General features: G+C 43.6%; 2 protein-coding genes across 2 annotated transcripts; both read right to left on the bottom strand.

Annotated features, from left to right (window-relative positions):
• Positions 1 to 4,383: 4,383 nt before the first annotated feature.
• gap43 (growth associated protein 43) lies at positions 4,384 to 13,402 on the bottom strand. Its single transcript, XM_057050601.1, has 3 exons — positions 13,107 to 13,402; positions 7,176 to 7,761; positions 4,384 to 5,587 (listed from the first exon to the last, which is right to left on the bottom strand). The coding sequence occupies exons 1-3, from the start codon at positions 13,134 to 13,136 to the stop codon at positions 5,505 to 5,507; spliced, it is 699 nt and encodes a 232-aa protein (XP_056906581.1). The 5' UTR covers positions 13,137 to 13,402; the 3' UTR covers positions 4,384 to 5,504.
• A 3,316-nt stretch (positions 13,403 to 16,718) lies between these two features.
• Positions 16,719 to 24,745, bottom strand: mpzl3 (myelin protein zero-like 3). The gene is made up of 6 exons (XM_057050603.1): positions 24,499 to 24,745; positions 22,120 to 22,286; positions 18,733 to 18,946; positions 17,850 to 18,006; positions 17,587 to 17,660; positions 16,719 to 17,393 (listed from the first exon to the last, which is right to left on the bottom strand). The coding sequence occupies exons 1-6, from the start codon at positions 24,602 to 24,604 to the stop codon at positions 17,314 to 17,316; spliced, it is 798 nt and encodes a 265-aa protein (XP_056906583.1). The 5' UTR covers positions 24,605 to 24,745; the 3' UTR covers positions 16,719 to 17,313.
• Between the last annotated feature and the right edge of the window lie 342 nt (positions 24,746 to 25,087).

Genomic DNA, 25,087 nt, shown 5'->3' with positions numbered 1-25,087 from the left:
CTGCTTCTGAGGCTGCATGACTTATCAGTTCTAAAGAAACTTTTTTTTACTGGATTTCTACAGTGGGTTGTGCCTCTAACATACCACATCGAAGCATCCTTCTTTGTTATTTGCATATATAAATATATAACTAACGTGAACCTCGATCAAGAATAACCACATCATGTAACTCATCTTTTACTGTATGACTCTGCAGTTCTCACTGTCGCCACCAGATGACGCTGTCCTCCCAGGGGAAAAGAAGCTGTGGCTCATTGTTTCCACTCAAAGAAAAAAGCTTCAAAAGACTTTATCCATCACCACTCTCTTCGGGTAGCTCCCTGTGAGGCCTCACTGTGGTCCTGGACTCTTATTTTTCATCATCCACTACTACCTTACACGCTTTTGCCCTGTGGATCGAAGATCACATGTGAGCTGAACACGCTAACAGTGTCTCCGTGACCACCTGCAGAGGGGTTTCGGTAAATGGGGGTCACGAAATGGGGGTTCTCAGTGTGTTTTTGGCATTGACCATACACGTGCTCTTCGGTGTGCAACGTCAACACAAAACACATTTTAACTACAGATGTAAAAGGGGCATAATGTTGTAAAAAAGCAAATAATCTGTGGTGAAAATGTTCTTTTTATGAGTCTGATCTGTGTCATTATGTGCCACATTGCAAAAGAACCTCAGGTCAGAGCGAGGTCAGCCATAGGCCGATTTTCAGGCAGGTGTAGCAGAGCAATGTACAACGTTTCCACATGGTGGTCAGCTGTAGCATTATCCTGCTTGTAAAACATCTACCTGAAAAGAAAGCTCCAGCTCTTTCAGGTAGGATTCAAACCTTAACAGTGAGTGTCGATAGAGCCCACCTTCGAAATTACGGTGTTTACAAGAACCCTTCAGAGCTTTTCAGCATGGAGAAGAAGCTTTTCTTTTCCTGCTGTTCAATATTGTTCCACCTGGAACCATTTTGGACGATTCTTACCAAGTCATCATGGACATTTTGGGAAGCTTCATTTCTAAGAGTGCAGCGGCTAAGCAAAGGCCACTTATGTAAAAGCCAAGACACTCTGTCAGATTCATCCAGCAGGAGAAAACTGAGTAAATACTGTCCTTTGTGCAGCCTGTGGAGACAGCAGCAGCCTCTGCAAACAGTCGATATGACTGTTGTTTACTGAGGGCAGCCTCAAAACATCATTACTTTTACTCCCGGGAGAACGGCGCTAGTTCGATGCTCCCCACAGTAACTCTTCATTTGATTGATCTGAGTGATAGATTGGTTTTTAGTTGCTTTCCTGTATGTACATACAGTTGAGTGTTTTGCAGAATGTTGTGAATTCAGCAAATCCATTTTGTGACTAAATGATTCAACTTTTTTTTCTTTTCTTTTTTTTAAAAAGGTTTTTCCCCTTCCCTTTGTGAGGGGAATTCATCATTAAATCTGACACAGCAATGTCCCTTTTCTCACAGGTAGTTTTGATTACAGTTTATTATAAAAATAAATAAAATAGTATATGAGAAGATATTCATAATGCTAAATGAAGTGTTTTGAACCTAATGTTCTGTGTTTGAATGTGACTTAATGAAGTAAGCTCTATTTTGCAGATAGCTTGGATGGTGCTGTTGTGCTTATCACTGTGTAACACGCAAATAAAATTCTATATGTATTGTTATATTCTCTGGAAAAATTCTTGTCGTCAATCAAATGAAACTGTTTTGTCAATCATGTTAATTGTTCGTGCTGATGCAATGCGATGTTTTACCACAAGGTGTCAGCATAAACCCGGAACTGAAGCCCTCCTGATTTCCTCAGAGCCAGATGGTTGTGTGTTCTTCCCGAGTTGTGTGTTTGCCGTCGGTTTACACCCTCTGTCACATTCCAAACAGCACTGGAACGGTACTGATGGCTTATGCACAGATTTAAATGCTTTAACGCTACTTAGAGAAAGAGCACTGAGACTGCAGTCATGTATTTTAGGAGTGGTACAGTATGTGTGCATCTTTTCAGGGCTCTACAATGTCTTAGCAGATGACAAACACGTTTTTCTGCATCATTTTAGCTTCAAACCCTGATGATGAGCGGGAACTGTAAAAGCTATAACCATAACCTTTCCAGCAAAGGTTAGAAAAACAAGCCTGTAGCTGCAGTTTATAGTGCGCAGCACCCCCACCATGGGAATATGTGGGTGGCAAAAAACACAGACTGGATGGATGGATGGATGGATGGATGGATGGATGGATGGATAGATAGATAGATAGATAGATAGATATAGATAGATAGATAGATAGATAGATAGATAGATAGATAGATAGATAGATAGATAGATAGATAGATAGATAGATAGATAGATAGATAGATAGATAGATAGATAGATAGATAGATAGATAGATAGATAGATAGATAGGTGGGTGGGTGGGTGGATGGGTGGATGGATGGATGGATGGATGGATGGATGGATGGATGGATGGATGGATGGAGGTTAGGGCTAGTGAATGGGGTCAAGGTTTGGGTTAGGATTAGGGTAAGGGCTGGGGCTAGGGAAATGGTTGGGGTTAGGGAGAGGGATGGGGTTATGGGTGGGTTTGGGGTTAGGGTCAAGAAAGAAGGATGGGTTGGGATCCAGAGAAGGGGTTTGTGGTGGGTTAGGTATAAAGGATGCATGGGTAGAGTGCATGGGGGTGAGCCATTGTGGTGTTCTTGATTGTCGGAAGAAAGCACCTTGAGTAGACTCTATTGTGGAGGCTATCAAAGAGTGTGCTGGTGGCGGTGTGGAAATCGGATGTGGTGGAACAAATGCCTTAGAAACAGATCATTTGAGATTTAATGGTTGATTTGTATGTTTTGGGTGGTGACTAGATTTTTGGAGAATACCGTCGGGCTGCCTGGATCTGGTCTTGAACCCTCTTCTCATGTGGGAGGGAATGTGACCTTTCTGCCAACTCTGACCCTACTGTCTGACCCTACTTTTGACCATAACCCAAACCCTAACCCATAACCCTAACCCAAACCCTAACCGCTAAACCTAACCCTAACTTTCTAATTAACCCTACTTTCGACCCTAAGCCTAACCTTAATCCTAACCATAACCCTAACCACAAGCATAACTCTAACCCAAACCCTGGTCCCTAACCCTAACCCTAATTGTACCCATCTTCCTTTAAGACTTTAATACCTAAAATTAGCCTTCACCTTTTTATGGTCTATTTATTTATTTTTCTAAAAACTAACACAGAAACAGTCAGCTTGCTTGGTAAATCCCTCTCCCTAACAGCAAATTAAGATTTATGTTAAGATGCATGTAATAATATAAAATTATTTTTAAAAATTAGATTTAAAAAAAATTGGCCAGCTGAGGGAGGTTGTTCCTTCACATTGGTCATTTAGGTCTCCTGGTACAGCTGTGCCCAATTTAGCGATCCATATTCATTCTGCTCTCTTTCTCTATCCCCATGTCCAGCAGTTGTTGCTCTCCAGGCCTGAGATAATGAGGATGTTGTTGGAAATGTTGACCTAGGGGTGTGCCAAGTTGAACTCTTGCTATATTGTAAAGGTGTTCGGAAGGGCGGGGACAAAAGTAAGGTTAGGGTTAGAGTTGTGGTTAGAGTTAGGCTTGTGGTTGGGGCTAGGTTTAGGGTCTAAAGTGGGGTTTAGGATTAGGGTTGTGGTTAGGATCGAAAGTAGAGTGGGGGAGGGGTTGTAGTTGGGGTTAGGGTTGAATTATGGTTAGGGTTAGGTTAGAAAGTAGGGTTAGGGTTCGGGTTGTGGATAGGATTTTTTTCAAAAGTAGGGTTAAGGTTAGGGTTAATTAGTAAGTAGGGTCAGCGTTGAGGTCTAGGATTTTGGGTTGAACCGTTTAGCACTGGCATAGTGATTACAAGGGTGTAGGTGCGTGGAAAGTTTGCAGTCTCTCCCGCAGGGGGTTCAGGTTCAAAACCAGGTCTGGATGAACAGAGGAAGAGGGGATACCTAAGCCTGTCAGCTGCATCAGTGTTCACTTTTAGAAGACTAATTAAGTCGATAGAGTACGTAAATAAATAGATATACCATAAAAAGGTGAAGGCCAAAGTTGGTTATTCAATTTTTAAAGGAAATGAAGAAGTGGGTTAGGATTAGTTAGAAAATAGGGTTAGGGTTAGTTAGAAAGTAGGGTTGGGGTTGGGGTTAGTAAATCGGGTTGGGGTTAGGGTTAGTAAGGCAGTAGTGTTAGCATTAAATTTGGTGTTAGTTCAATAGTAGGTTATGGGTTATGGTCGGGGTTCATTCAAAAGGGATAGGGTAAAGAGTTAGGGTAGAAGGTAGGGTTGGGGTCAGGGTTAGTTTGAAAGAAGGTTTGGGTTAGGGTCAGGAGTTGGGGTTAAGGTTAGGGTTAGAGTTAGGGGCTTTAAACAAACTCCACAGCTTGTGATGGTAATTGGCACATTTGCTTTATTTTTGAAAACAGACAATGAAACCATTTTTATGTCGTTTTTTTCATATTTTTTCTCACAAGTTCAAACTCCTTGATAAGGTTGAAATTGACATTGCACTCACTGGAACATGGGAAAAGTTTTATTTTTGTTTGCTTGTTTGATTTTTTTTTAATCTTTTTAGTCATAACATCAGTGCAAGATTATTTTTCCAATTCATATAAACTGTCATAACAACACCAAAGACATCAAAAAGAAGCCGCCACAGCTCTTAAGTTTTTGTGGCTGCGAAAAAGTTCCTCTCGGAGGGAGAGTTCCCATCATGCATCTGGTTCGATGGTTCATGCTACTGTTCTCAGGTTTGGTCGTCTGAACACAAATCATCAGTACTATAACTGATTTCTACAGTATAGTTTATTATATGATCAGGTCAATAACAACAGGTCCTTTACTGAATACGTGAGTAAACAGAGTTTGTAAGGGTGTGTAAACTGAGCTGGAGCAACTCAAATAGAATGGAGCGAGGCGGGGGAATGAAAGAGCTTCTAAAGGGTGTGGGTTTGGATAAAGCTGCCCAACTGGAAATGTCACACATTGGTTCATACATTCTACTCTCTGTCTCATATGGAAGTACATTAACTACGTGTTCTCAACACACTTGTTCTGTGTTGAAAACAGGATTTGCATTTTAAAACCAGCTATTTTTGTGCGTGCATTTGGAGAACTATGGATTTTGCAAAACGTGTTGAAAGAAAGTGCATTGCAATGCAAATAATCGGTGGCGCATTTGCAATGCATTTAGATGTGGAAATATCCAGTTGGGAGAGTTCACTCCACCACTGATTCACTTGCAATAGAGAGTGAAGGTGTATCCTCCTCATCGCCATCCTCGTCATCATCAAGGTAACAATCATTTTTCATCATCATCCCATCCTCCTGTATGAGCTTGAGCCAAAAAACTTCACGCTGGAAACTCCCCCAACATGAGAAAAATCATTGCCACACAAAAAATGACAAACAAATAGAAACGGAGTGCCCTCTTAAAGGCAAAGAGCAACCTTTCAGATTTTTCTTGTGTTATTCTTCATTCTTTTTCTGGAGGTGATATTTCATTCTATTCTTCCTTGGACTCGGTGGCGCCAGCCGCCGCTGTGTCCGCTGGGGCGGCTTCCTCTGCTTTACTCTCCTCTGCAGCATCTGGAGGAAGAGGAGGGAGAACGGAGGGGCAATGAGGAAAGGAGAGGAAGATAATGAGGATTGAGGTAACATATTCAAGCTCAAACAAAAAAGCATAGGTACATCCTGTTAGCATTAATAGAACAGCTTGGTCTTTCCTTTATTCACTCAGATGGAGTGAACATGAGGACAAGAAGAAAAACAAGAAGAATAGGAGCTGCTTAAATCCTCAATGTTGACTCAAACTATAAGAAAAAACCTGCACATTCTTCATGCCCCACATGTAGATCATGAAAGAGGGGGGTGCTGCTAATGGGGGCTGCTTCTCCTCAATGTACCTGATGTTGACAGTCAAGTGCAACAACAACAACCGCTGTGACTTTCATGCAGTCACCCAAACATCTGCTGTCCTGCATAATAGAGAAAACCCATTATCGTATAGAACAAACGTGTTGTCCCACAAATTTTGGAGAGAGAGGAAAAAAATGCTCTTGTAGATTACATCATGATGACCTCATGGTCTTTGAATAGAAAGGGGTGAGATCATAGCATGACATCATCCCATTAGAGATTAGACTTTGTGTGTGGGTATGTGTGGATAGATAGATAGATAGATAGATAGATAGATAGATAGATGGATAGATGGATAGATGGATAGATGGATAGATAGATAGATAGATAGACAGACAGACAGACAGACAGACAGACAGACAGACAGACAGACAGACAGACAGACAGACAGACAGATAGATAGATAGATAGATAGATAGATAGATAGATAGATAGATAGATAGATAGATAGATGGATGGATGGATGGATGGATGGATGGATGGATGGATGGATGGATGGATGGATGGATGGATGGATAGATGGACAGATGGACAGATGGACAGATAGATAGATAGATAGATAGATAGATAGATAGATAGATAGATGATAGATGGATGGATGGATGGATGGATGGATGGATGGATGGATGGATGGATGGATGGATAGATGGACAGATGGACAGATAGATAGATAGACAGACAGACAGACAGACAGACAGGACAGACAGACAGACAGACAGACAGACAGACAGAAGACAGACAGACAGACAGACAGACAGACAGACAGACAGATAGATAGATAGATAGATAGATAGATAGATAGATAGATAGATAGATAGATAGATAGATGTAGCCAGGTAGATTTTTAATTACCGCCTGTCCAGCAGCTCTAACGGTGACGTACCTCCCCGGTTGGGATCGTGACCGGACAGAATCATTAATCATTCATTGAAATCAGAGCACCTGTTATCGCTGCTCCACACCGTGCAGGCCAGCTACCCAACTGAGATGGTAACTATGACAACAGGGAGACAGCACAGCCTAGATGACCTAGTTTCCTTTTAATTCTGTAGTGTGTACCACTCCCACCTACCACAGACTGAATGCAATCAATAACTACCTGTCTGACCCTCATCCTAGAGCAGAGGAATGAGACCACGTTGTGCACCATGACTGAATTTTCGGTATCACGTACTCACAATATCGTTTGTCTTGGATTTATTTTAAGTGCAATTGTGAAAGTGAGATTTTGTGCAGCAGTGCCAGGTGTGAGGGGTACCTGCTTGGTCTTTTGTTTGGTTAGGCTCCTCCTCCTCAGCTGTCTGACTGACAGCAGCAGGCACGTCGGCTTGTCTGGCCTCCTCCTGTTTCTCCTCACTTTGCTCCTTCTCCTCCTTCTTCTCCACGGCTGTGGCTGTGGTAGGACTCTTGGCATCTGCCTCTTTGGGCTTCTCCTCGGTTTTCTCCTCCGGCTTTGACTCCTGTTTCTGGGGCTCCGTGGTGGGAGGCGCAGCGGGAGATGTAGCTGCTCCTGCAGGAGAGTTAGCCGGTTTTTCTGCCACCGGGCTTTTGGCTTGGCTCGTCTCCTCCTCTTTCTTAGCCTCTCCTTCTTCTGGAGCCACTTCGCCATTCATCTTCTGCTCCCCCTCTGCTTTCTGCACCTCCTCTCCTCCCTCTGTGGCCTCCTCTGCAGCAGCAGGACTGTCTCCGTCCTTCTCTTTCTCGCCATCTTTCATCTTTTTCCGAGTTATGTGTCCACGAAAGCTGGCCTGTATTTTGGTGGCAGCCTTGTGGGCTTTGTCTTCAGGTTTGTTGGTGGTTCCATCCTGTTCAATCTTCTGGTCAGCGTCCTCGTTCTTCTCCACCTGAAGATAAAGAAAAGATACCATAACCACACATGCAATAATGTAGTGTACTGGTTACCCAAAATACTGCTGCATGCATCTTTTGATTTCTACAGAAGAGCATTTTTGTTGCTTCAAAAATGCTACAATTATACAGATTAAATAAATTAATCGGATTTCTGTTTTGTTCGTTTGTTTTTGTCCCAAAAAGAGAATTGATTAAAAGGAAAAAAAACTTTGAAAAGCACTCAGAAATTAACATAAAGGAAAGTAAATATAAATCTTAACCAGGAATTGAAGAGGAATATTAAGTCAGAAAACAAAGACAAAAGTTATTCTGTGAAAGCAGTTTTATTCTGCTCATACTGGGGAGTCAGAGTGGAAAGATGTGGGTGAGGGTTCAGGACTGGTTTAGGGCTGAAGGAAGAGCAGGCTGAGGAAGAGGACGGAACAGTGGAATACTGAGGTTGGGCCCATCTTATTACCTTGGATAAGTGGATCCACACAGTGGCTCTCCATCAAATTGTGGCTTGTGCTATGAGTCATATAAATCTAATGAAAAGAAAGCAAATCAAATCAAAGAATGGGTGATGAACATAAAGTGGCAAAGAAAAACAAATCCGCACATTTTGAGCAAAACAGCCAAATTTAAAAAAATAAATTTTTTAAAGCGGGTAGAGAAGAGCCAGTTCAGCCAGTACGGAGCTTCAAAGGTGCGCCTTCACTTAAATGTGAGGGGGTAACATGAGCCAAACACAAAGTATTCAAAAAGCTGGGATAAAAAAAGGGAAAAACCCAAGTGCGGCGCAGGCATTGTTGAACATAAATGATTAAATAAATAAATAACGTGACATTTATCTCTGTCAGGTTTTCCCTCCAACATCGGGACATTTTCAAACAGGAACGGATGAAAGCGTTTAAAAACTCCCTGGCTGCTAGGAGACAAGCTGCTCTCCTCAGCATTCCCTGCCATACCCACCATCGCCCCCCCCCCACCCCCAGCCCACCCCAACACAACCATCAAAGGTTACCGTGACAACCAGAGTGCTAACTCATCACTGTGCTGTCTGATGGATGCTGCTATGAAAGACTTTATGTCACCCTGACTGGCAGCGCACCTGACCCCTCTGGGGTACAGGCCAAGAGGAATTTACCATTCAGGAGGGGGGTGGACAGTGAGAGGGGAGGGGTGTGGACAGGGATGGGAGGACAGAGGAAGGAAGAAAAGGGAGAGAGAGGTGGGGGAGAGCGAGGGTGATTTTTAATGAGAGGAAATGTTAATCGTCTATGAGGACAAGGACGTTCTCCGTTACATATTCAGGTGACCGCTGCTCTGATCAATCTGCCCAAGGTGCTCGCTTCTCCCAACGTGATCAAAAGAAAATCCTGAAACTCTCAGAGTGATTATTTATTGACCCCATCAATGCGATCGGATTACACCGTGTAGTCAGATTAAAGAGAGTCTAAATTGAGAAACATTGCATGTTTGGTTTCATTCGAAAAAATATAACCCCAAAAATATTATTGCATTTTTATTGATTGTTTGTTTTTTACTTTTTATTCTCTGACTTGATTTAAAAGCCCGGAGCTTTAAAGCAACATGTCTTCTTCAGGGTCAGTCTGTCAGTCTAATATTAGAGCAGGGGCCAAGGCACATGAAGTCATTCCATCCAGCTCCTTCACCTTTCCTCACCGACATGCTCAAGGTCCAGGCTGTAAATCCAGCCTCACCTCTTCCTACAAACCATAATAACTTTTCCAATCTATTTGCTGCCGCGCAATGTTATAAAAAATACATTTCGCCTTTTCGGCGTGGGTCCAGGACGGTGCGTCCGGCCAGCAGATAAAGACTATATGAAGTGTCGGCCTATTAAAACACAAAGCAGCAGCCGCTGTTCTTTAAAATCCACTGGTCTCCAGTGACTCCTTTAAGATTTTATTACAGCTGATCTCATAGGTGGTTACAATTGCCAAAAAGTCTGACCCGAGCACTTAACTCTAAATAGAATTACTTACTGGCCGCTTGCAGTGAGTCAGTCAGAAAGAGAAAAGATGGATGAGAGAGATTGGGAATACTGGGTACATGACATCATACTGAAGGGGGGGGGGGGCTGTCACTGGAGTACAAATGGGGTAAAATATGAGCGGAGTGCTCAGTGATGTCATCATAGATCACATCATTCCCATTACTGACACGGTTGTGGGTTCAAATATGACACTGAATTTACATAGTATTTAATTAATAAATGATGATAGATTTGTCTCATTCATTTTCTTAAAATACACACACTCATTAATAATTCTTAATAAAAATAAATCACCTGTGACGCTGGTGTGTTCTTATATATCATTCGCCTGCTATGCAGCGGCTGCAGGGGGGCCAAAAGAGCAACGCCTCTGAGCAGAAAGTGAACCCTGGTCACGTTCTCAGTCCTGCAGGTTCTGCTCCACTCGCGTTCTGTTGCAGCACAATTTCATTCATAAATACAGCGGCGCCTCCCCAAGCTACCGGGTGCACGCTCATCCAGGCTCTGCAGCCGGGCATCTGCTCAAAGCGCCTTAATTAGCCATTTTTAGCCACCGTTTGGATTCCAAGGAGGCCTAAAAATGAAAAGTTCTAAAAACTCGACAGTTGTTCAGGAATCTGTCCGTTCAGAGTATGAACGTGCAATAATTCGCAGGTCTATTGAAATGGATGAGCAGCAGGGGGGTGGGGGCATGCGTCCTTTCTGCTAAAGTGATAAATATGTGCCCAATTCTTATGTCAGCGGTGTCTGTGTCCTTGGGTGGGCTGAGAACCACACCCGCCAGATCCATGATAATACCCCATCCCCCAGCAGCGATGCACAGTAACAATCCCACAGCTCCGTTCCATGGGTGACTTTTGGGGAGTGGGGGGAATTATTAAGGAATGCATACATTAATTCACACGTGTTTGCGTGACCTTGGTACGCCAAGCAAGCCAAGTTGATTTGATCCCTTTCATGAGGGATTTCTCCGTCAGTGGCCGAAATCAAACTGGGGAACATCCCAAGCATTTTTTTTTTACAGGTTTTCAGAATTCCTGATCGGATTGTTGCGATTGTTCGGAAACTCAAACAGCAATAAGTTTGTGATAAATTCGTAAGGCTTCGGCAGTTTGGCTTCATCATTCAACCCTGAAATATTTGTTAAAATACTCACTTTTATCAGCTCATAGACATTAGAAATCCACCAAATTTAGCAAATTAACATGTTTTTTATTTTTATGGATCCCAGATTTCACCTTATCTGTGTCAACGGGACCCCGTTTCCAAAATGCCAACATGTGGATAAGCAGCCACGCCGTCGCTGACAGTTTGTTAATAGAGCAGATGACATCAGCAATGGTTACGCTGCAGCAGTCCTAATACTCATAATTACACAAATATAATCATTAATGGACTGATTCTGACAGAGATGAATGTTCCTTGCTGTTGGGGAAATGTGCGTTTCAGATTCTGAGCGCTGATTCATTAAAAGAGGTGAAGAAGTGGATGTGTGGTTCAGTCCCAGTAAGCTCTCCTAAAAACCCAGCGTGGTTTCATGATGTCTGTCTGATTTATGTCTCTCCCTCTCTCTCCCTCTCTCTCTTTCTCTCCCTCTCTCTCCCTGGCTCTCTCTCGGAGCACCACACCCTTTCAGCCGGCTAGCTCCTGCAGATGAGGAAAGGGAGTCTCAGGTGGTGACTCCCTCCATTCCTCACCTCCACCAACACTTCTCCTCTCTGTTTCCGGTGTGTAAAGAACGCCGGCTGATCAGCGGCTGATCGTTCCATCCTCTGGAGCTGCCTTTAATTCAATTACAGCGACTCTGCCTGAACAAAAGCTCGTGGTCCACCGCTCGACTCACAGAGGGAATGAGGGGGCGAGGATGAGGAGAAAGAGAGAGAGAGAGAGAGAGAGAGAGAGGAGGGACGTGCTCGGGTCTTTGGGTTCATACAGAAACAGACAGACGGGGTCTGGACGTTGAGCAGGATCTGGGCGGAGGTTGAGAAGATGCTCGCTTCTGTGCAGGCCTAAAGGTGGATGAGGACGTGCCTGTGCTTCATCTTTCCCTCCATTCCGTGGTAAGGACGAGTAAAATCAGTCCTAAAGCTAAAAATACAGCCGGCAGACATAAATGAACACTAGCAGCCACTCCCAGGGAGGAGATGTTGCAACAGCACTTAAACGTCCACGACGGCAGGACCGGCCGGCTTTTTGCTCATCCGACCATGAAGTAGCACAAGTCTGTCTGGACTCATCTGTCTCTGTGGTCCTGAAAAGCAGCAGCGGGAGGATAAGTGCTTGTGTAACTGCTTAGAATGCAGCGACAAAGATCTGTGGGAAAAAGCCGGTGCCTCACCCACATGGCTGCAGCGCGCCGGCTGCTTCCACCTGCATCTCTCTCTACAAGCTCATTTCTGCTTTGTTGCATGTCCCCACCTCCCCCCGTACCTCCCTACCTCCATCCTCATCTGAGTTGAGGGGTTTTTTTTACCTCCATTTTACTGTTCTTCCCTACAATCTCATTGTACAACAGCAACTCTCCGCCCTGCAAATTCAAAAGGGAAGCTTTTGTTCAGAGCTAACGTGACTCATCCACACTAACATTTAAGACACCGGTGACAGCAGCTCCTCTCTGCTGCCGAGGCCCACCCGCTCCTTTTTATTTTTTAAATCATTCTGCAACCTTTAAATAAGTACACACTCCATACTAGCCTCCATTGACAGCAGCCACTTATAAGGCTGGAGGGCTGTGATAATCCATTTATGCTCATTTATTCCCATTGTATCCCCCCGAGGCTGCTGACATGATGGTGCTGCTCGTTCTATCTGTACCCCGCCCTTTTTTTTTCACTGTGGAAATTTACTTCCCACTTCAGCACAAGTGAAAAAGAAAGGTATTAAGACCCATCAATTAGGAGCTCGTAAGCTGTTTAAAGGAGCACCAACGTGTTCGGACTATATTTCAGTTTTGCAATGTGCTCGATGCTCTTTCACTTTTTTGTTAAGTGCTTGATCAATATGAGGGGATGTCCAAGATCCGGTTACACACCCAAACCCATGTGCACGTAGCGCCAGAGAGGGACTGTGGGAGCATTATTCATGTGGGGTAATCGTATTAGCTATAGGTGTGTCTGCATCAAGACGGCCAGGCTCCAGTCCGAGGAAATGGCAAACATTTCCACCAGCACCACCAGCACCACCCCACCACCACCACCCCACCACCAGCACCACCCCACCATCACCACCCCACCACCGGCACCATCAGCACCACCTCCTGCTCCGGCACTCACAAAGTTCAGAGTGGAGACACGTCATTTCAGTCACGCCAAAGATCAGAATAAAATCGGTTCACTTTACCGGTTTGGTTCTTCTTATGCAGCACAGCATGGTTCAAGTTGGTTCTATCCTCCCTTTTGATGCTCTGCTTCTTTCTTCCCTTGAGTTTGCTCCTCAATTTTTCACTTCTCTCTCACACGCTCTCGCGCACACACACACACTCTCTCTCTCTCTCTCTCGCTCTCTTTCTCTCTTTCAGGCTGTATCAACAGCTAAGCTGCCCAGTGCTTTTACTCATCCCAGTCTGCTTGCACTCCTTCTTCAGTTGCTCCTCTCTCTCTTTTTCTCTCGCTCTCACTGACAATGACTGTAAGCCCACCCTTTAAACCCCTCCCTCCCTCCCTCCCTCCTCCCTCCCTTCCTCCCCGCCTCGTCTCTCTGCCTGACTTCAAGATGCGGCCCCACCCTAAAAAAGGTTCTCCCTTAATAGCTGCAAGGGTACCTCCAATTTGCTTTATCCACTCATCTGTATCATCGCATCCTTTCATCAAGCGTGCAGCCATATACATATGTTGCCCTCGCTTTTCACTTTCCAAGTCTTTAATGAGTGTTTCCAAATTGCCACGGCGATGTCACAAAGATGGTTTTTGGCTCAGCCAGCAGCATCTCACTGCCAGGAGCAATGTGAGAAAGATGATGATGCCACACACACACACGTGCGTGCACACTCACACACGCGCGCGCGCATTTAAGCCACATCACCCTCACTACCACTACTCCCCCCGAAACGCAGCTCACTCTGTTCTCATGGAAACACCAGCAGATAGACCACAAGAGCAGAGGAGGAGGAGTAAGAGAGAGCGAGGGAAAGAGAAAGAGGAATAGGAAGAGAGAGAGAGAGAGAGAGAGGAATAGGGAGAGAGAAGAAAAGAGGCAAGAGGGCCGGGTGTGGCAGACAAGAAGAACTGACTCTGTTTCTCTCCCCCTCCCCCATTTTTCCTGCCCACATTGACACACAGTGTGGTTTAATGAGCACACCCCTGCCCTCACCCCCCCGGCACTGTCTCACCATCAGTATTTACAGAGCATGGCAGGTGCATGTCCATGCAAAACACCCACACTCCGTATTTGTTTTCCATAATACACACGCACACACACAGGAACACAAACTGGTGTCTGAGTGTCCCCACCCCCGCATTAACAGCAGCAGATGCTACAGATGGATGGATGGATGGATGGATGGATGGATGGATGGATGGAGGATGGATGGATGGATGGATGGATGGATGGATGGATGGATGGATGGATGGATGGATGGGCGATATTAAGCAGCCTGCTGAGCCACAGCCTTCCTGGTGGTCATCGTTACTTGAATGCAGAATACGTCAGCGCCACTGTGACATCATGGTCTGAACTGGCCTGGATGACACACATCCTGGAAATATGCAGGCTGCCGGTGCCACTGCCGCTGCCGCTGCCCTGCTTGTCCTTTACACACCTTCTTCTCAGGGGTTTAATTTAATTTAATACAATCATGCAGATGAAATCCACTGTTCGCGTTTCATTGTTTCAGATCATCCAAGTTCTGAAGTCATTGTTTCTGGGGGGTAGTTTTTCACCGAGCAGTTTTTGAAGCTCTTAAATAGGGGATGTAAGTCTTTCAGAGGCTGCCAGATTGAATTAAATTTCTTCTATTAGTTGATTACGGAAGATAGGGGGCAACATCAATCACAGCTAAATCTTGAAAAAAAAAAAACTTAAGTAGTATTTCTCCAACTGTTACGCTTCATTTTCACTACACTGCAAATCCTGACAGATACCAAATCATTGCTCTACAATAAAGTGAGTAATGGCAACCAGCCATAAATTAAATTATCCGTTTCATTAACACGTGCTCATCTATTCACCAATTACAGATTTTTGCAATCTTCAACACTCTAAATGAAGAGATGATTGGACGCCTTGTTTGCCCAGATACACAGAACTGTGTATGCAAACTCCATCAACTGCTCTGGAACACATTAGCATATGCTAAGTCCATGTCCAGATCTTTGATTTCCAGTAAAGGGGTAGAATCTGCCGCTGTAGTGATTGCACGGATCGATAGCGTCGCGCTGTATTGAGAAGCTGTCAGGTACAACCTGACAACACCCTGTGTAAGCTCTTCATTGGCACTCTGTCTCGAAAATAGGATACTTTTGAGAAAGAACCATCCGAGCGCACCAGAAATGTTGCACATCAACCCTGTGACCTTTTAGCACCCTCATTAATTAACTGTTACAGTCTTTTACTCCATCAGTTTGACACTAACAGTAAACTACCAAGCTAAGCTAACCTGCGCACGTCCGTGTCCTCGTACACCAGGAAACAAAGTGACAGTATTTTTTAATTAAATTTCCAGGATTGTCAGTAATGAGAGCATTCTTAGAGTCACCGCACGCATCAATTTAGAGTCTGCAGGTGACACCGGGTGAACCACAGCAGCTGAGGCAGGAGTCAACGCAGAAAACAACTCTAGTTGTTGTTGCTATGGCAACAAAGCGCTGCCACATGCTTGGGTATATGTATCAAGTGCAATTTGAAGGTTTTCGTCTCACCACGATCAAATCTGACTGTAGGATTAAGAGCTTAGAGTCTGATGTCTGAATGGCTGTTAGTCCCTCCACGTTTGTCTGCAGTGCAGAACACTGATGCATCATCTCCTGCGAGGAGACCTGGAACAGCCGTGCACGGTCCTCCTCACCCGGCAAGTGGAGGTGAGCAAGTGTCAAACGCATTTCAGAGGTTTTTCCAGAGTTTATGAGCAGCTTCACCAATATTCCGAATGCGTCTACTTGAATGTAGGTTTTTTGGGGCAATTCCTCAGGTATCCTAGCAACGTTGGTGTTGAGTAATCGAGTAAATGAGTGATTCCTTTTGTTGAAATCTGGTGCAGAGAAGTTTTGCTCCTCTACCAACTCAGAATTTTGAATGCATTTACTCTTTAGTCTAGTAAATATTCAACAATAGACAAATTTGACCTGATGAATATGGACGATGATACATATTCAGCAAGATTTGAAGACTTGACTGCAGCTTTTGCTGGAGCATTGTGATTCTGGGGCCGGATTAGACGCTTGTAAAAAAGTATTTTAAAAAATCTTTTAAAAAGTTTTACTTCTGTATCATCTCGGATACAAACATCAACCGATTGCGAAATAATAAAACGGATTAAATGTATTTCGATCAGGAAGTAGCAGAAGACAAAAGTACTTTAAGGGCCAACCTGTTAAACTAGTATAACTTGCTGCAAAAGTCTGGGAACTAAATTTTGTGTTTAGGTGTTTGCAAATGTGAATAAAACTCCAATATGTTCTTCCTTTACAAGCAAAGTAACACTGGTCAGTTTAAAAACATCGCAGAGTGGAAGTAAAATATAAAATGAAACTAATCAGATGTGGAAATCATTCACAGGGATTTAGTTACATTCCATCAGTGGTTAGTTGTATTGATAAGTTGTAACCACAATTCTCAGCAAAAGGCAGATGTTTCAAGGGTTTCATTTATTTATTCTCCTGGCTGACATCAGCAAGCTGTTGCCATGGCAGTTCAGATGATTCAGGAATGATAATTGCTCCAGCTCAGAGTGAAATATTAAAACCTACAAGTATGAATGGAAAAGAAGCAGTTAAGACACGAGACAAGACGAGGATCCGTGTTTCACCCCAGACCTTTAATTATCAATTGTGGATCAAACGGAAGCCACACAGTCGACACTTTAACTCGTCCTCACAGCTGATTTTATTTAGCATCTTTAATGAATGAGTGCAAACAAAGTGAAATGAAATATCCAAACCAATAAAGACTGATATTTACTGAAAATGCACAGTCGGATGTGCTAAGAGGTTGAAAATATAGAAAATATACAACATCATATATACTACCATCATAATCAATCAATATAAATAGCACTGAATGTTCAAAACTGACATGATCAAAGTGTTTATTCTCCAAAACATCAATCGTATGCACACGGACACGCAATAAATTAAACTCATATCTCTATCCTTCATAATAAGAAAGTGACAAATATAAAAAATATTCACCTGAAGCTCCTTTGAGCCAGACAGATGTGATCCTGTACTAACCCAACATGTTGGAGATTTCACCAAAGATGTGAAAGTGGAAACAAAACATGTATAAAACTGTCACCACAAACCATAAACCTTCTGAGTGGCTCCACCAGTGACCGCCATTCCTTTAGGTCAGCAAACAGGGTGCAAGTACGCCTCCCAGCCTGCAGGCTTCTCTACAACTGAGATTCAGCATAGCCTTGATCCACCAGAGAGTTCTTTTTCAAGTGGTAATACTCATCTTCATCTTCAGGTCCTGCACAGAGCAGAGAGACAGTCTGAGATGTGGCTAAAGACATAAAACCCAGACACACACACGCAAATCTATCTATATTTCATAAATCCTGAGCCCTGCCAGACCTGGAACTATGTAAAATTAAGCAGCCATGTCTGCGGGATATATGTGCTGTTTAAGTTATTCATGGATTAGAAGCCAAATATAGTGCAGCGTACCATCAGATACAGGTCACAACACGTGGGCATCTTGGTTCTGCCGGGTGGTGGGAGGCCGTCATGCAGCTCTCTGAACAGCATAGAACAGACGGTCAGGCTGATGTCACACCAACACAGTAGACGCGATCGTTTACAGCAAGCAAACAATGAATTTACTGAAAGTATTCTCCCGTCATGAAAAAAATACCCAATCTAATAGATTATTGATTACCACCCATTAGCGTTATAACGGCAGCAACTGGCAGGTCACATGACTCACCCCTTTGTGACCTCGATGGATGATCTATATTGCGCGGATCTGCAACACATCTTCTTGGAACAGACCATCCGTCCAATCAAAAAGAGCATGATGATAGTGGAGGGGAGGAGGATAAAAACGAGGAGGACTGTGACGTCAGAGAAGCGAATGCTGGGGGCTGGAGAAGAGGAAGTGAGGTCGTTAGGTTAGACCAGGGGTGGGCAAACATTTTGATTCGTGGGCCACAATGGGTTCTAACATTTGACAAAGGGGCCGGACCAGGAGCAGATGGATGGATGGAGCGCTTTGGTAACCTCACCTCATTGGAGAAAAAATACACATCTTGGGATATGGAGAAAACATGTGCTTTAATTTCAAATGAAAATGAAGAGACAAAATATCTGACTTTGGAATGAGTCTTAAAACACTTAAAATCAAATGAATAAAATGTGCCTTTTAAAAAAAATTAATAACCATTTCTATTTTAAAGCACTGAAAGTTCTGTTATCCTTCAGGATATCACCATCACTCTCCTCCTGACTGTCTTTTTTCTAGTGGGAAAACACCAGAATTGCAGTGAAAATTTAACATTAACAAGGTTTATTCATTTAATTTTTCAAGTTTGGCGGGCCGGATTAAAACGTTTAACGGGCCGCGTGTGGCCCCCGGGCCTTAGTTTGCCCATGCCTGGGTTAGACGCACCCACATGACTGGTGACCTCTGACTGCAGGGTCCAGACACTCATCGTGGTCACTTGTTGCGTTTGTCAAACAGCTGTTTTATTTATCCCGGACCCCTACATAAACATCACTAGTCCAGATGTGCTTAACGATGTAGTGAGATAAACGCCGGTGCACTGAGAGATGCAGCCGAGAGAGCCGATGGTCATTTTGCATTTTCCTACCTTTTGGTGTGACAGTGAGCACAGTGTGTGATGATGGAGACCCGTGAACATCGGGGGGGTTCCTGACCGAGCACGTGTAGGTTCCATTATCGTTCAGCGTTGCGTTTATCAGAGAGATGGAGGCGTCGCCGCGAGCCGGGGTACCCTGCCACCGGATACGGCCAAAGAACTGACCCGGCGGGGGGAGGAAAACCTGTGAGGAGAAGTGGAAAAACTAGAGAGAGAGAAGAGAGATACAAAAAATGATTTAGAAGGTTAGCTTGATAACACCATTCTTACTGAGCAGGTTCATTCACCTTTTAATCCAGATGTTAGTTTAATTAAGCTTAATAACCCCAGTGGAGAGGGTGAGAGAGCAGCATTCTACACACAGCTGTGGTGTTTATTCACACACAGCCTGAACATACCCACACGCAGGGCTGTGGTTTTACAATCAAATCACATTTTGATGAGTCTGTAAAAGAAGATAGTTCAAGAAGGTACAAGAAGCTCTCCACCTCAAAATCGTTAAAGTGTTGTATCTTAAAAAGGCAGAAAACCGTAACGCCAATGACATTAGCGCTCACACGCTAGCTTAACACACTCTAGATCAAACACCTGTATGAAAGAGTGCAAATAAAAAAATCCAATAGTGTTACCTGCAGAAAGAAATCCAATAACTGCCTGGAGGGGGAGGGGTAGTGGGGTGGTCGTACACAACGCATTAGCATGTGAGACCACAGGACAGAATCAAGCATGACTGCTTCTGTAACGTTCTGACTGTAGAACTTCACCCAGAGTCATCCTGCTACAACTGACTTCATCCATCTCTTTGGCAACAACATTAATGCATAATGGAATTTTGAACAATTCTTGCATAATTGATTTAATTACACCTCAGCCAGCAGCAGGTTAAGAATGTCTAATTAGTAAATTCTGTTTGTAGTAAAGAAAGAGACAGACATTAAGAGACCAAAACATCTCCTCAATCATGGACATGGTTGAAAACAAGTCAAGGCTACTGACAAGAATGTTTTTACAGGAAGAAAATTAAATTCCATCTAGTCCGGTTCACCAAATCAAACATCCAGCTGATTTCCAACAAACAGCGTTGAGGAAATAAAAGTTGGAACAGCAACTGGACGCACACATTCAGGGTCAAACAACACAAACTGAGGCTGAACAAAAATAGGCATTCAGCCTGTGGAGGACAGGTGGGTTCTGGATCGTTCCATTAGTACAGAATGGTTCTCAGCAGAAGCCTCAGCATGACTGGCGCCCTTCACCTGCCTCCCTTCCCGTATTTATTTGTATCTATTTGAACATCCGGTCAACCCAATGAGAATTTTAAAAAGGTAGGGAAAAGGTAGGTGAGTCATTCAGAGGAGGAGCTGCAATACAGCCAAGAAAGACCTTTTGCCACCAAGTGTCTGATGTAATCCTCATTAGAGATTTTTTTTGTATTATTCAGCAAAATTCAATTACCAAATTCAATAATTACATCAAAGATTCAAACACGTGGCCTCTGCTCTCCAATCTCCAAAATTAATTCTCATCAGGGCTGCAGTAATCATGCAGGAAGCCAGCTCTGGCTTCTAAACTGTGTTTTGTGCTAGAGCTTTTCCACTGCTTAATCACGGTGGTTCCCAGGGTGAAATATGGATACTAATGGAAATGGATGCAAAATGAGTGAAGACTTTAAGACAGAAGTAAGGAACTTTCAGGATTGATTCCATCTACTGGCTGTTTCTGAGAACATTAACACATTATCAGCCCTTGATAAAGGGACATCGGCTGGGTCAGAAATTAGCAAAGATTATTAACTATGCCATTATGAGGTAATTCTAGACAATCAGCTGATGAATATGCTACTACACACTCCTCCTCCTCCTCCTATATAAATGCTGAGACGAGACAAGTTCCAACTTAATGACTAAACCAACAGTATTCCAAATCAGGGGAGCCAAGAAACATTAGCCTCCACTTAACTCTTGAGTGCTCCTATAGGAAATGATGCCATATAGGGTTGCAGCTACCGCACTACGGATTCCATTGGTCCAAATGCAATTACATACAACCGCACTTGATGGGTATTTTCAAGTACAAATGGAGCTGCTCAATTCATGTGGTGGATCTTTAGTGGACTGGTCAGTGAAACCGTACCCAGAGCGTGCAGGGTTAGAGGGCTGAGTGCAATTATGGGTTTAGACGGATATATGTGAACGCACTTCAAACAAGACCACAAAAACTCCACATAGGAAAGGGTATTAAGTCGCCAAGTGGCCACCGTTTCCTGCGCGTACCACAGTGGCCTGGCCTAAAGTGTGACAATACCGCCTGTGTATCAAACTTCTAGGAACATAAAGTATGTGTAATTAATTTGCTGCAACACCAAGCTGAACAATTGGCTAAATCAGGCCAACAACCCTGAGAAACCCGGTGAAAGCTGGTGTGGTCTGGAGGCAGAAATGAGGAAACCAGTTCCTCTTAGGGACGCAGTTCTCAACATCTAAATATTGAAATTTATGGTTTAGGGTTTCAAAAATAAACAGTTGCCAGTTGTAATGAGTGCAGGGGAGTCATTCGCTAACAGTTTCGCTACCAATGTCACGAGTAACAAACATTAGTGTTGCCCCCAAACCAACCTTTTTAATGGAATTGGATTGGCTTAAGGAGGAAACATGACTGGTACTGTTTGTAAACAAGGATGGTTGCAGGTGCAGCGTGACAGCAGAAGGATGGCCGCTAGCCGAGGCTTGTTAAGCAAGCAAAGACTAATCTTAACAAATGGAGCGTGGCAACGGAAGGATGGCCGCTAGCAGAGGCTGGTTAAGCAAGCAAAGACTAATCTTAACAAATGGAGCAACATAAAGCAACAGCCTGAAATTTTGATGTTGGTGGGGGTTATTGTTTAGCATCAGATTCGGTTCTGCCACCCGGTCAGTACGTCCGTTACCATGTTGCACGCGCAGCCTCTGTAAATGGGTCTATACTGCAGTACTGCTCGGTGTTGGCAAGAGCACAGCTGCAATTTCTTTAGCGTGGAATCATTTTCAAAGCAAAAAAGACGCCTGGCACTTTTGTTCAGTATTTGGGGTTTTTTTTGGCCAGAGACCAGAAATGCTCAGACTGTTAAAGTCTGGCAACTGCCTCCTAATGGCTCCAGTTATCTGCTTAATAAGCCTAGATCTGGAATAAAAATATATCAAGGAACAGCTTGGCTGTGGGATTTTTTGATGTAATTCCTCTGGTAAAACATAGCTGCTCTGGTATTAATAACTTTAATGTAGGTCTGCTTGAAGTGATCAGCAAACCGGATCAGCAAGACAGTGTTTATTTAGTATTACATCGGGAGCAAAGCTACTGGATCAGGACAACCCTAGTAAAAATGTTTAAACATCCACTCACATTCTGTGGGGGCCCACCAGTCTGAGGCCTGTAGGACCAGTCGACAGACATCTTACTGGTTGGTGTGTTGGAGGAAGTGAAAGTGCAGGACAACATGACAGCCTCTCCTTTAAATGCCTGGAGTTCTGCTGGAGTATTCACAAAGATGGAGGACACTGGAGACAAAGCTGCAGGTGAAAAGACGAGGAAAACGTCAAATGACAAGGAAGAAGATTTAATGACTGCTTGGTTTTTGTGCCCCGACAATGCATCCTATGTGAGATACCCTGTGTAGCATTATTACAATATACACTTGTTCCACTTGAAACACTGATTTCAAACAGAGGGCTTCTATTGTCTGTGGGGACAACTGACAGACGAGCAGCTGTGGTCTGGTCCCTCATTCCTTCAGGACAAATAAAGCAGACACAACAGGCCTGTACTGTTTTTGGCGACTGATGTCATTGATGACATCTGAAGTCTGCCTGGTTCTGCCGTGTGGCTGGTTAAGATCTTGGCACGAGGGTTTAAAAGCAATACAAACCGCATCAGTTTCATTCAAAAAGTGTGGTTGCGACGAGTTGGGGTCAGTTGAGTTTGGAGAGTAACGTCTTAGCCTCCAGCATGTCTGTGTGAAAGGATGGTTTCAAAGGTGGAAGAAGTATCCAAAGAAAAAGAAATCACCTTAACCCAAACCCATTCATTTCTATTACAAGCGTATTAACTCCAAACAGCTGCAAAGGGTTTCTGAGCCTTTGAATAATCCCAGTCTGGTTCAGTGGGCTACACCATCATGACCTGATGATCATCGACACCCAGCACGACACCAAAGGGCATAAGAAGGCTGCTGTTCTCAGTCCCAAACACATTCATGGAAATGTAGAACAAGGTGCACAAGCCAGAGGAACAGCCACTACCTTGAAGCTAAGCCCATATAAGACAATGAGGGGGATTCTCAAGGCCCACAGATGGAGTCATAGCTTTAGGAGATACCACAAACACCCCTGACTGAAACCCTATCGTTGAATCTAGGAGGCATTAGGAAGATGAAGATGAGCAACATCAAACTCAACCACACAGAAGAGCTGAAGGCCTCTTTCAGAGCGACCTGGGCTTTCAGAACCCCTCTGCAGGGCCAGACCGGTCCCTTCCATGCGACTACACGTGGCTGCAGTAATTCTTGCAAAAGGAGCCAAGCAAGTATTGAGGGCTGATCATGTTTATCCTTTGCAGTATCCCAACATTTCTACATACAAATCTTTATTGGCATTTTTGGTTTGTCTACAGTAACATTCAGATATTCTGAAACATTGGATTTGAATTAATCGAATCATATAAATCATCTTTTTGATATTGTGGGATGCAGTGTGGTTAGAATATACTCACTAGAAAATATGGGCGTAACAACTACCAGTATCAAAATAAACCACAGTAAAATTTGTTTGTTACAATATTGCTAGCTAATTATTCACATTTTTTAAAGAAATCTTTATCATCCTTCACAGAATGTCCGGTCTTGAATGTCCTCTAGAGGTCATTGGTGTTTAAACTTTTCATCTCAGCCACTTTGGAATGTTTGGCCTCTGAAAACATGGCGGAAGGCACCTGCACGGAGAGTGTTCCAGAGATTTTAAGTGATTTTAAGTACTTTTGGACACATTTTAACAATAACGCGACAATAATGATAACCAACAATAATGATAACCTTGATCATTTTGGTCATGATAAATACAAAGAAAATATCCAACACAAAGTACAACCTGTCACGGATTACGTGGTTACAATCACAGCTGCCTTTTCTGAGAAGCTGAAAGCCTCCAGGTCTAAAGTCCCCGCCCAAATACTTCTGAATGCAACCATGCAAATGTGAAAGTCTACAAAGTCACCAGGCACTTTGTTGTCTGCGTTTGCACTGTCATCAAAATACCTCCGGAGACCTCTGGAGATAGAACCATGATAAAGTTGGATTAGAAACAAGTTAACTTGTCAACATGTTTAACATTCAACATGTTGACAACATTCAATACACTCCTGATTCACAGGTGTGTTTACACTGGTTGTCCTACTGGCACAAAACATTTCTTAAATTCATATTTTAAAAAATTTGGATCCCTCAGCGTATGGAAACCCCATCTTAATGTCTCTTGCCTTGGGCCCCTGGCAACACCTTATTCCAGCATTACTTAGGGAGAAGATCTTCAACATATTAATGTGGGAAACCATAAAGGCCTCAAATTCAGACGCTGTCAACTAGTTCTGCCCAGTTGAGGTGTCGGATAATAATGATCTGTCTGTTATTTTTGGATTATAAAGTTATACAGGTTGGAATAGTTACGATTAAAGGAGCAAACAGCTAGTAACAGACAGGCAGTTCACTGCGGACTAAAGTCCAAGGCTTACCGAGGAGCCAGAAGAGCAGGCCCCGGACCGTCGTGCTCCTCCCGCGGAAGGATCCGCACATTCCGCCATGTGACGGCGGTTTCGCACCACTGAACGCCAAAAACATTCTAAAGCTGCTTCAAAGTCCGGCTTCAATTCCGTCCATGTCAGACTAACGCATTATTCAACTTTTCCGTGCGTGCTGCGTCTCACACCTGACAAACAGGTGTGTCAGGAGGCGGACACACACGCACAGACAGAAGCACGCCCACTTGTGACGTCATGTTTAATGCACGGGAACTATTTGTTTGTGAAACGTAGGCCTGCCCTAGTGTACCCTTCAGGGGCACCGCTGTTTTTAAAGACATTTAATGAATGAATGTTGAGTTGCGTTCAGAATGTATTTTTCTTGGGTCATAATTGTGGTACTTCACATCTTAAATAGACATTGTAGCAGGATTTTATTCTATCTTGCTATTTGTTTCAACATTAGTTTGAAAAAAGGGGACAGAATTCTACGAATTATAGCCATTCAATGTTGTCACGGACACCTAACACATAATAACACAATGTAAGAATGCAGAATTTTATCAGCAAAATATAAAAGCTG

This window comes from Takifugu flavidus, chromosome 12 (genome assembly GCF_003711565.1).
Source record: "Takifugu flavidus isolate HTHZ2018 chromosome 12, ASM371156v2, whole genome shotgun sequence".
NCBI classification, from domain to species: Eukaryota; Metazoa; Chordata; class Actinopteri; order Tetraodontiformes; family Tetraodontidae; genus Takifugu; species Takifugu flavidus.
Note: the sequence above shows the minus strand (reverse complement) of the source record. Positions and strands in the feature narration are given on the sequence as shown.